The 12077-nt window shown below is 44.2% G+C and overlaps 1 protein-coding gene across 2 annotated transcripts in view; it reads right to left on the bottom strand.

The window, feature by feature from the left end:
* Positions 1 to 888: 888 nt before the first annotated feature.
* Positions 889 to 12077, bottom strand: part of Cep68 (centrosomal protein 68) — a 30492-nt gene continuing 19303 nt past the window's right edge. For both annotated transcript variants that reach the window (XM_041668781.1, XM_041668783.1), the window contains 3 exons: positions 9949 to 10045; positions 4414 to 4587; positions 889 to 3093 (listed from right to left, as the gene is read on the bottom strand). In XM_041668781.1, the coding sequence (XP_041524715.1) occupies positions 4418 to 4587; positions 9949 to 10045 (267 nt within the window). In that variant the 3' untranslated portion in view covers positions 889 to 3093; positions 4414 to 4417. The remainder of the gene's footprint in view (positions 3094 to 4413; positions 4588 to 9948; positions 10046 to 12077) is intronic.

Below are 12077 nucleotides of genomic sequence, written 5' to 3'. Positions count from 1 at the left end.
TGCTCCCTCCATGCTCTGAGTCAGATGTCACACAATATTATTATTATTGTTATTTTTGCTTTTGGAGACAGGGTTTCTCTGTGTAGTTCTGGCTGTCCTGGAACTTGCTGTGTGAACCAGGCTGACCTCGAACTCAGGGATCCACCTGTCTCTGCCTCCAAAGTGCTGGGATTAAAGGCGTGCACCACCACGCCTGGCTTTTTCTTTTTCTTTTTTTGAGACAGAGTCTCACTATGTAACCCTTACTGGCCTGGAAGTTAGTATGTGCAACAAACTGATCCCTCACAGAGACCCACCTGCCTTTTCTTCCCAAATGGTGGGATTAAAGGCATGTACTACAATACCAGACTACACCGTTTTTTTTTTTTTTTTGAGACAGTGTCTCATGTAGCTCAAGAGGCCTCAAAATCACTTGTAACCAAGGATGGCCTTGAAACTCCTGATCCTCCTGCCCCCACTTCCAGGTGTCAACTTTTTATTCTTTCCAATTGTATAACTCATGTTGGAGGAGAATTTAAGCATTAGAATAGAAAGCAGGAAATGTTGATTGCCCTAATTGTAGCCCACTTCTATCCCCCGAAAATTAACTCAAAACATGAACGGTAGATGGGAATGATGAGAGAATAATATATTTCAGTGAAATTTTTGCATGTGTGAAAGTTTTGTTAACTAGGAACTTTGAGATCCTAGACTTTGCTTTTGTCTTACAGTGGGAAACAAAGTCTCTTAGGGACACTAGCATTGAAGGTGACAGAGGTCAGAGATTGTTTCCTTTGGTTTAAGCAGCAGCCAAACATTCTTCAATTGGGGGCTTAGGATGTGGCTGCTGAAAACACATTTTATTATGGGGTCTTTAATGATAAAATATTAAGCTAAAAATAAGTCAAAAATTACAGGTTTCTTTATTTTTCACTAAACAGACAATTGAAATACATGGTACAAAAATAAGTGGTAAGATTATTGTAAAATGAAAAATGGACAGAATAAATATTCAATTTAATTTTCCATCTATGAGAATTTCACAATAAAATCATAGTTTACTTTGTATTATAGATGTGCTTGTTGGGTCTATTCGTCCTTATGTAAGACAACTGGAAACTCCTGAAGCCATCAGTATATATGGGTCAAAATATATTTTGACCTATATACATATATATATATATTGTACACTGTTGGGTTTTTTCCTTGACAATACAAAGGGAGAAAGAGTTCATAAACTGTTTTCTATAATAACTAAATGATAAAGAAACAATGTAAGACAAAGTGATGCCATGCACTTTAATTTTACAATAGCAAAAACTGTTCAAACTTTTGGTTTATTCTTTGTTAGCAGAAAACATTTATAATATAAACAAATTTACAGACTTTGCAAAATCCTAGTTTTCTTTCACCACTGGCAGCAAGATTAGGGCTTACAACACCATTTCAGTACACTTAACTACTATTTGCTTTGATGTATGCACCAATAAATGCAGTTTGGGGGGTATATCCCACTTTTCAAGTATAAACACTTCAAGACTATTGGGGGCTCTAATTGTGCACATAATAGCGAAATACCAATTATACTAAAAATGAAAAGTGGCTGCTACACAGTAACTTGTGTAATATGAAGAACATTCTGCCATTGCCTGGAACCCTTAACAAACAGTAGTCATTGGACTCATGCTAACTTCCTATGCTCACTTGAGAAGAAGTTCCCTCTCAAGCACATATTGGCCATTCAGCACACCGCTCCTTTTGGGTTCCATTTAAGTTTCAGAACAACCTGTCTTTGAAGCCTCTGTTTTGTGCTAGAGCTTAGCTCTAGACAGACAAGAACCCTGCATTGAGATGCTACTTTATTGTGGACTCAAATGAACTTTAAAGGACCGTATATAAATTCTAACATGGCCATGTGAATGAACCTACCCTGGCCACACTTGCACATGGAAATGGTGGCATCATCCTAGGCTGAGACAGTTTCAGCTCAAAAGTTAACACACAGCAGAAGATACAATTAACAGCTGTGTTGATATTCTTAAGTGGCGTTCACAGCCAAGGTCAGAGTTTGCACCCTTTAGTTACAAAAAAGCTTATCTTTTTGTTACAAAGAGGATGAACAAAAGCATGGACCGTCTTCAGGCAAGGTAGTACTTTGTTGGGAAACAGTATATTCCAAACTAAACACTGTCAGTTGAAGCTGGTTGTAATTATACTTTAAGAGAACAGGAGCGCTTCATTCTGCATTCAATTGGTGCAACTGGTTAACTCTTTTCTGTAAGGTTCTGCCATCTTCAGGGTTTTTTTTTAATTTATTTATTATGTATATAGTGTTCTGGGCACCAGATCTCATTATAGATGGGTGTGAGCCATCATGTGGTTGCTGTTTTGAACTTAGGACCTCTGGAACAGCAGTGAGTTCTCTTAACCTCTGAGCCATCTCTCCAGCCCATCCATCTTCAGTTTTTATGCTGACTGACTTTCATGCCTGCCATATGGGTTTAATTTCTGAGGGCAGCTCTAACATTAATGAGAAGTCAATTTAAAGTCACACCAGAAAGGTAAAATGTACTGATTTTTAACCAATTCTCATTTGCTAGAAAAGCATTTTCTTTTGCCTTTTGAAAGCACATTATTCACCACGTACAATGTAAGAAATAAGCTTGACTTAGAGATGGCAGAATCAACACAGTTTAATTTGGATCACGCCCATAAGCATTGTGAAAAGCCATACTGGGTTGCAGCAGGCATGTGAAATATTGTACTTTATGTCTAAAAGATTAACAGGTATGCTAATTCCAAGTACTTAGAACATTTCTTGAGCAGCTTATCTGCTGGTTTTTAAACAGAAGAGGTACATGAGACCCACAAATCCTAGTATTTTATCAAAATTGTAAAGCCACGTATTTTTGGTAGAGAAGCACCAAAAGGAAAAGCCTTCGTTTGGAGGGTTTCACGATGAGAACAGAGACTCAAGAACCCTTCAGAGATGGGAAAGGCATCTTAAAGCAGTTTGTTCAGAGCTGTGTCTCCCTTACACCTTAACTGTTAAATGGTTCTTCCAACAAGTTCTTGTTTTCTCCCCAGTTTAGCTGATGATGAGTCCACCTGTGCCTGAAACAGAAAGCAAGGGTGACAGGCATCTGCTCACACTGCTTTGATGCAAATCTGAGTCCCCATTTACTCCTATTATGCTTTAAAGATGTCTTGGTATGTAGCCCAGGCTGGCTTCTATCACTGAATCCTTTCTGAGATTACAGGTCTCTACAGCCCCGCCCCGGAGTCTCTGCTCTTGACATGTTTTCAGCATATGCTCACTGAGACAACTTTATTGGTAAACATTTTGTAAAAGAGGCTGTTCCAGAAAAAGTACAATAGAATTGTGTGGTTCTGAAATGCTAGATAGGGTAGGCACCAGGTAACCCTCTCTTTCTCTTGGCCTCTCTTTCCTATTATTCATTCCCAGTTTGACTTTCTAAAAGGTAAGATGAAAGTTGTAGTTAACGAGCAGTATTTGTAAAGTCTCTAGAAGTGCCATACCCCACGGTCTTTGGGGAAGGATGTGGTATAAGATTTGCAAAGATACTTTGTGGGAAGGGGGTAGAGTAGAGAGCTGGCAATTGACTGGATTTTTGTAGATGTTTGTGTTGTTACAGATGCCTGGAGACAAGTGCTAATGAGCTGGGTGAGAGCCTACAGGCCAGGCAGTCTTAACAAAGTCTGCCTGAAGATCAGAGTGCAGAGCTAAGACAGGGGAGGCCAGAGAGTAGTGACAAACACTTTTAATCCCCAGGACTCAGAGATGGTGATGGCAGCGAGATCTCTATTAGTTCAAGGCCATTCTGGGCTACAGGAGATTGAATCTGTCTAAAGGAGAAACAGCTCACACAAAGGTGACCACACTTGGGAGTCCTAGACCTTTGTTCCCAGCATTAGGGAGATGGAGACAGGAAGGGATATAGCTAGGTGAGTTGAGACAAGAGCTCATTGCAGTCTGAGGCTCGCCCCTGCAGTCCAAGGACTGCCCCTTCGGTCTGATCATTGGTAGAGGTAAAATGTCTCTAGTGGCTGGCCTCACTCTTCTCTGATCCTTCAGGCAAGCTTTGTTAAAACACAAAATACCACTATAGCCCACACTGGAGAAGTGCCTGTGGGAAATGAGCACTGGTAAGGGTTACTGTTCCTGTCTGCGGGTGGAGTCATGGTGAAGAGAACACTCAGAAGTGGGGACGTGGGGTGCTCCTCAGCAAGCACATGGAAACAGTGGAACCAACTTGAGTTCCACCACAGGAAGAGCCACGCCGCTGCCAGGGTAGCGAGTCCCACAGCACTCCGTCACCCCAACTGAGCTGTTCAGAAGTAATCCTTTACTAGGACAGCCCTGTGTCCTGGTCAGCAGTGGCTGGACAGCAGGTTCTGGGTTTTTCTACTTACTGAGTTAAAGTCTTTCAGGCAGGTGTTCTTTAGCTGCTGTTGGCCTGTGGTCAGGGATGAGGGTACAGCCGGCCAACATGTCCAAAGAGGCTAAGATGGAGTCATAAAGGTGATCTGCACAGCTCTCCAGCTCACCAGACTGCTCTGCGATCCTCCCAAGGACATCCTTCAAAACTAGCGGTGGTCAAGTCATAAAAGGAATAGCCATTTGCTCAGACAGGGATGTAGTAGCTCACAGTTCCTCCTCCCCTACCCCAGCAGGGTCTCCTGTAGAGCAGGCAGACCTCTTTTTAAGCTTTCTACCTGAATAAGACCTTCAACTTTTGTATACACCATTACACTAGTTTATGTAGCTGTGGGGACAGAACCCAAGACTTCATGCAAGATTTCATGTTTGAATAAGTACTACCAATTGAGCCACATTCCCAGTCCACCTCTCTCCTTTTCAACAGGAATGCTCCAAGGGGAAATCTGTAGATTTTTAGGGCATAGAGAATCAGTGACCAAAACTGGAGCAAAGGCGTGAGAATAGGCTAAATTCACTCCCACAGGTCAGAATGAGAAGAGGGGTGTGCTGGGGTCAGAGTATGCAATTGGAAGGCTGTTTCCTTTTGTTACACACAAAAGCTACTTCCTGTGCTTTATCGGCTGTGTTATTAACTGTTCCCTAGCTTCCTGCCCTAGGGAACATCTGCCAGCCGAGGATAAGAAAGGGGAAGCCTTTGTTCTCTACACAACGTGGACTAGAGGGGGCAGAAAGGGAAGGAACAGCAAGCTGGGTGTGTTGAGGTTAGCCCCTTAGGAAGCCACGTGAGGGCAAAGTGCTGTCCTAACAAGAGAGCTGGTGCCATAGGAATGCTGTAGGGTGGCTGAGCCAAGCTCGGTTCAGTCTTCCTGTGTGCCATCAGTGGGATTCTAGGGGCCTTTGACTTAAAACTACTGTAAACAGGTCATGGAAGAAAGGCTAGAAAGATCTGTTTTCCTGTTGTGATTTTTGTGTTGTTTTAATTTAACATATGCATATGGGACTTCATTTGGCTTAATTCCCATGGGGTTCAGTCATGTGACTCAAGCAGTTTGAACATAAGACAAAATGTCAGCCTGTATTTATGTAACTAGGTCAAAATGCCTTTGGCGGGGTGCTGGCATAGGGGCCTCTTGGTAGAGTTAAGGTACACTCACACTCCCAAGGTTATATTTGTAGCAAGTAAAAAAGCAGGATCTGAAAAGGCTGTCTGTGTGTGTGTGTGTGTGTGTGTACACACTGACAGGATGCTGCTTTTGCTGCTTATGAGAGGAGGAAGTAGGAAGTGTCAAGAGGAACTTGAACAATACAGCTAAATGCTCCAATTATTCCAGGCAGAGGACTGGGAGGAGTTAGCCTATCATTCTGAAGGAACTTGGATTCATGTCTCAGACTCAATCCAGAAGAACTGCAGACAGGCCTTCCGAGAAGCAAGGGCTCACCAGTTCACTTTGCTGGAGACCTGTTAGTGGCTGCTTTCCATCAAAACTTTACCATGTGTTTGGTCACTTGACCCAGAGTACAACTGACACTGTCTAGAAATGTTTTTAGGGCATCAACACTGTGGAGATGTAATGCCTTCTGTGCTGCAAAACATCTTGCAAAGCTTTATATGGCAGTGGCACCAAGCCTGAGAAACTGTTTTGTAACCTTTCTCCAGTAGGTAGGTACCTGGCCATCAGTTCACACAAGATTCATCACGGTTGTGTTGATGCCATTTGGTTCCCCTTTAAGTACTCTTTCTTTGGAACTGTGTAGTACTACAGGACATTAGTGGTCACTTTGGGGCCCATCAGTTCAAGGCTTTTGCAGACACAGATGGGCATCAGTGCCTGGCGTGAAGGCAGTTAGAAATACTCTTGAAGTTCTCACACTTTGCTAAATTTGGAACCTATCCTGCAAATGGGTTTAAGTCTGGTTTGTATGGAAATGCAACCCTGTCCTCCCATCAGGTTAATTCGTTTTTTTGTCTTTCAAAACAGGGTTCTTCTCTCTGTGTAGCCTTGGCTGTCCTGGAACTCGCTCTGTAGACCAGGCTGGCCTCAAACACAGAGATCTGCCTGCCTCTGCTTTTCAAGTGCTTGGGAGTAAAGGCATGTGCCACCATTTCCCAGCTTCAGTTTAATTCTTAAAATATATTTTTTAATTCTTTGTAAATTTCACATAATGTATTCTGATCATATCCCCACTCATTCTCCTAATAAATTTAAATCCTTTTAACTCATCTGTCCCTGAAAACAGACTTTATTTTTGACAAAGGAGCCAGGTTGGTCTCAAACCTTCTAAGTGCTAGGAAGCAGGCTGGGCAGTAACTGCCTATAGCTGATATGATCCTTGCTTTTTTGACAGAAACCCTTCCCTAAATTAGTAGGATATAAAATAGAGAAACCTGCCAGTTAAAACTTGAGCTAAACAGGAAATTTGAGGGCTTCCACTGACTACCCCACCTACAACTAAGGACTGCCAGATCAAATAAATTCTAGTTTCCTGGGCCAGGGAAATGGCTCAGTGGGTAAACCTGAGGACCTAATTTTGAGAGAACCCACTCTCAGAAGCTGCCCTCTGATCTCTACATCTGTGCCATGCACACACACACACACACACACACACCTGAACTCACACAATACACACTTACTTAGAACATTGCCAGAGACTTATAAAAGCAAAAGAATGAGTTCCTTTGGGGCTGGCACAATGGCTCAGAGAAGAAAGTGCTTGCTGGGCTACCCTGACAGTCTCACTGTGTAAAAAGTTCAGCAAGATGGCAGGCAGAGAGGAAGAGTCCAGGGGAAGAAGCAAGCCTATGCCCTTGCCTCAAAACAAGGTAGAAGGGGCCTCACCCGCTACATTAAAAAATAAATAAATAAATAAATAAAGCCTTTCTGGGGAGTGGTGGCGTACATCTTTAATCCTAGCACTCAGGAGGCAGAGGCAGGCGGATCTCTGTTGAGTTCGGGGCCAGCCTGATCTACAGAATGAGTTCCAGGACAGGCTCTATAGCTACTGGAAACACTGTCTCGAAAAACCAAAAACTAAAAAATAAAAATAAAAAACAAACAAACCCAAAAAACAAGTATCTTTTTCTTGTAGCTCAATGCCTTAGGCTTACGTCTATGCCCATAACTCTCACCATGGGTCTGCAGGGTCTGGAGGGTCAGCGACATGAGGAGCCAGTAGGTGTTCTTTGTGGAAGTTACGTTTGTGGAAGGCAATGTGCACGTTTTCTTACAACAGGAGAGCAAAACCTGAAGCACACGGCTGGAAATGCAGCTCATTGGTAGCATCTTACACCCCAAGGCCCTGGACTTGACCTCTCAGCAGTGGATTCAAACAAACAAAAGACCAAAAACAACACTCAAGACTAGACTGATGGTTAAGAATACTTAGCTCTTGGAAAATACCAGGTTTGGTTCCTAACACCTACTTGGAAGCTCACAGTAATTTTTTAATTCCAGTTTCAGGAGCTCCAACACCCTCTTCTGACCCCCACATGTTCTTGCGTGCATGTGGTACATATACACACACACGCAGGCACACACACACATCTAAAAACCAAACACCTCAAGCAAATATACACAGACACTCAGGGCTCAGTGATGAGGAGCACAGACAGCTCTTCAGAAGACTTGAGTTTGTTACTTAGGCTGCTCACATGCAGCTGTAGCGCAAGGGGAGCTAATGTCCTGGCCTCCAAGAACATCTGTATTCATATCATTACCCTCACATAGAAACACACATAATTGAAAAATAAGTCTTTTATTAAAAAGGGTATTGCGCTGGTCATCCCATTCTTTCAGGAGGCAGAAGCAGGCACGTCTCTCTGAGTTCAAGGCCAGCCTCGCTACCTAGTGAATTCCAGGACAGAGCTCCATAGTGAGACTCTGTCTCAAAACGAACAAAAAACACTATAGGGCCTGTGAGGCAGCACAGTAGGTCGCACCTAGCCTAATGACCTGCCTTTGACCTCTGGAGCCCACATAATATACAAGAATTCAAATAAGCCGGGGCGGTGGTGGCACGCCTTTAATCCAGCACTCGGGAGACAGAGGCAGGCAGATCTCTGTGAGTTCGAGGCCAGCCTGGTCTACAACAGCTAGTTCCAGGACAGGCTCCAAAACCACAGAGAAACCCTGTCTCGAAAAAACAACAACAAAAAAAGAATTCAAATAAACAAACACAACACCGTGACCAGGAACTAGGATAGGAGACCTTGTCTCACAAAATAAAATTGCAGGCGTAAACCTGTAATTCCAGGACTTAAGGCAGAGGTAGGAGAATCCTTGCGGGTTCAAGACCATCCTGATCTATACAGTGAGTTCCTGCCTAGTCAGAGCTAAATAGGGAAACTGTCTCAAAAACTAAGCAACAAAAAACAAAATTTCTAGCGTTACTATTAATAGCCACCTGATTTAAAAAAAAAATGGATGAATGACCTAGATACTTCAGAAGAGGATATTAGGAAAGGGCAGCAAACCTCTGAAAAAGGTTCACTATTATTAATCAGAAGGGAACTACGTGATATATAATCTTTAGGTAAGATGGCTTAGTTGAAACAGACAAAATGACAGCAAGGATGACAGCAAGGGATGTCTTCCACACGGCTGGCGGGAAGCAGTATGGAGGTCTGTACTAGACCAGAGACAGCAGCAGGACCTGGGAGCCCTGTGACTATGAGCGTCTGGGAGAATGATGCCACTCTCATGTTTGCTGTGCTCTATAGTCACATCTCTGCATGAGACGGAACGCATGTGGGGATGGGACCAATCTGAAAACCCCTGTCCGTTGAAGCTGATGAGAATTCTACATTGAGATGATAGAGTGCCACCACATTCTAAATTCAATTGCTGTAATAGTGGCTAGTTTTTTTAAATTTATTTTTAATTACATGTGTATGTGTGCACAGGCGAGTCGAGAAGACGACACTGGATGTCCTAGAGCTGGAGTTACAGTGCTCACAATAGCTAAGCTGTTTTTCCAGTTCCTGGCTAGTGGTCACCTTTGTTTTTATTTATTTAGAGACAGGGTCTCATTATATAGCCCAGTCTGTCCTGGAACTATCACACCAGGCTAGCCAGAAATTTAAGAAGCAGCTCTGCCTCCCAAGTACTGGGATTAAAGACGTACCACTATGCTCTTCATCTTTCATTTTACATTGACTACTTCAAACTTTTTAATTATGTATACAGTGTTCCTCCTGCATGTATGCCTGCAGGCCAGAAGAGGGCACCAGATCTCATTATAGATGGTTGAGTCAACATGTGATTGCTGGGAATTTAACCTCTGAGCCACCTCACCAGCCCAATTTAGACTTTTATATTAAAATTCACTTGTAGGTGAATGGATTGAATTCTGAATGGATTGAATTCCTAAGGGCTGCTCTAAAACACTCAGTGGAAAGGCATGCCCCAATTATAGCTACATACAGTGGACATGTGTACCACACTGGACCCATAGATACAGAGATACATTATGTGTCAATAAACAAGCAAACAGAGCTCTTGCTTACCCACCTGGGGTGTTATCCATCAGGCACTGAAGAAGAATCTCCCCCTTCTCCAAGACACTCTCTGTCAGGGACTGATGTTTGTCTACATCTTTCTTAAATTGCTTAAGACATCAAGAAAGAAAAAGAGCTTCAATATTATTGCTTGTAAAAGTTGTCTAGAATGAACTTGACCCAACACTCGACTTCTCTAACATGGAAGACGGCCATCATGCAGTAGAATCCCTCAGTGGGCCAGTCTAGTGGCAGCTTCTTTGAGTCCATGGGAAATATATTCATTCATTTTCTTTGTTGTTTTGAAGCAGGGTCTTAATTTGGCTCAGGCTGTTCTAAAGCCCTCCTTCTTACCCTCCCCAGGGCTAGAATTATAACCCTGGGCCATCAAGCCCAGCTCAACAGAAGACTTCTCCCCCGAGAAGCTGGCTCTTGAACAGGCTGGAATGGGATTTAATTTTGTGCCTTCCTTTATGGTGTTCTCTAACTCAGTATGGGACTCACCTCTAGAATGAACACGTTAAATAAGAACTACAAGCAGAGCTTGCCCCTACACTGACTGGCGGAACTGTGGCCCTCACCTTAATTCCTCCTCTCTATGGACCTCTACAGCAACACCTTGGCATCAGGGAAGCTGATGTTTTCCCAAAAACTCTTCCCAAGCAGGTTTTCCCTCACAACTACAAAGCAGTGTTGCTGATTTTTACTTTTTTTAAAGACAGTCCTGGCTGTCCTAAACTACTATGTAAACTGGGCTGGCCACAAACTCAGAGCTATAACTACTTCTGTCTCCTGAGTGCTAATTTAAAGGCAAGTGCCACCACAGTTGGCTGTAGCTAATTTTATTTTTAAATCTTTCTTTAGCAGGTAAAAATTGTATAAAATTAAACTATGACATGGGGCAGACCTCACTGTTTAATATTTTGAGGGTGCTTTTTTATTCTTGGATTTGTTCTCCTGTCATCACTATTACTCTGCCCCCAAGCACTTTATTCTCCTGGGCAAGCGGGCAAGAAAGGGTGAGGACAGGAAGGAATGAGGGACAGGAGAGGACGGGGACAGGAGAGGACGAGGGGACAGGAGAGGACGGGGGACAGGAGAGGACAAGGGGACAGGAGAGGACGGGGGACAGGAGAGGACGGGGACAGGAGAGGACGAGGGGACAGGAGAGGACGGAGACAGGAGAGGACGGGGACAGGAGAGGACGGGGACAGGAGAGGACGAGGGGACAGGAGAGGACGAGGGGACAGGAGAGGACGGAGACAGGAGAGGACGAGGGGACAGGAGAGGACGAGGGGACAGGAGAGGACGGGGACAGGAGAGGACGAGGGAACAGGAGAGGACGAGGGGACAGGAGAGGACGGGGACAGGAGAGGACGAGGGGACAGGAGAGGACGAGGGGACAGGAGAGGACGAGGGGACAGGAGAGGACGAGGGGACAGGAGAGGAAGGGGACAGGAGAGGACCAGGGGACAGGAGAGGACGGGGACAGGAGAGGACCAGGGGACAGGAAAGGACGAGGGGACAGGAGAGGACGGGGACAGGAGAGGACGGGGACAGGAGAGGACGGGGGGACAGGAGAGGACGGGGGGACAGGAGAGGACGGGGACAGGAGAGGAAGAGTGATGATTAAAATGTAAGCACCCATAAGTCTGAGAACTCAGTCTCAGTCTAACAAGAGCCAAGAGAGCCCATTCGTAAGTCCTGTCCCATTCTGAGGAAGGCATTAGTAGAATCATCTCACTGACAAAGCTGTGGTCATACAAGGGGTCTAAGCTTGACTAATATGCAGGAATAAGTCCTGGCTCAGAGCTTAGCTGTCTACAATGCAAGATGGTTGCATCTGGCTACTCTTAAGTTGAGTCACAGAGGGGCTTATGAGGGTCAAATGCAGAGTGGAGTAAGTCTACTTTCACTTGTTCAGCCAGGCCAGGAAAGGCTACTCAGTGTCAGAGAGCAATTTCCTCTCCCTGGGACTCCCCAGGTACACTCTCCAGGCACAGACACACTGTGTTTGAACAGAGAGAACCTTCAGGTTCAGCCTTCAGCTCTTTCCTTAAGTTTTTCTCTATCTCTACACTGTATCTAAGAGCATCCCTGCCATGGCGGGACAGCTGGCTAGCCCAGGCTAGATTTAGTAAA

Source organism: Microtus oregoni, unplaced genomic scaffold, assembly GCF_018167655.1.
Source record: "Microtus oregoni isolate MIOR12 unplaced genomic scaffold, Mior012 000019F_ref0000042, whole genome shotgun sequence".
Classification (NCBI taxonomy): Eukaryota; Metazoa; Chordata; class Mammalia; order Rodentia; family Cricetidae; genus Microtus; species Microtus oregoni.
The sequence above is the reverse complement of the archived record's forward strand: the minus strand, read 5'-3'. Positions and strand labels throughout refer to the sequence as shown.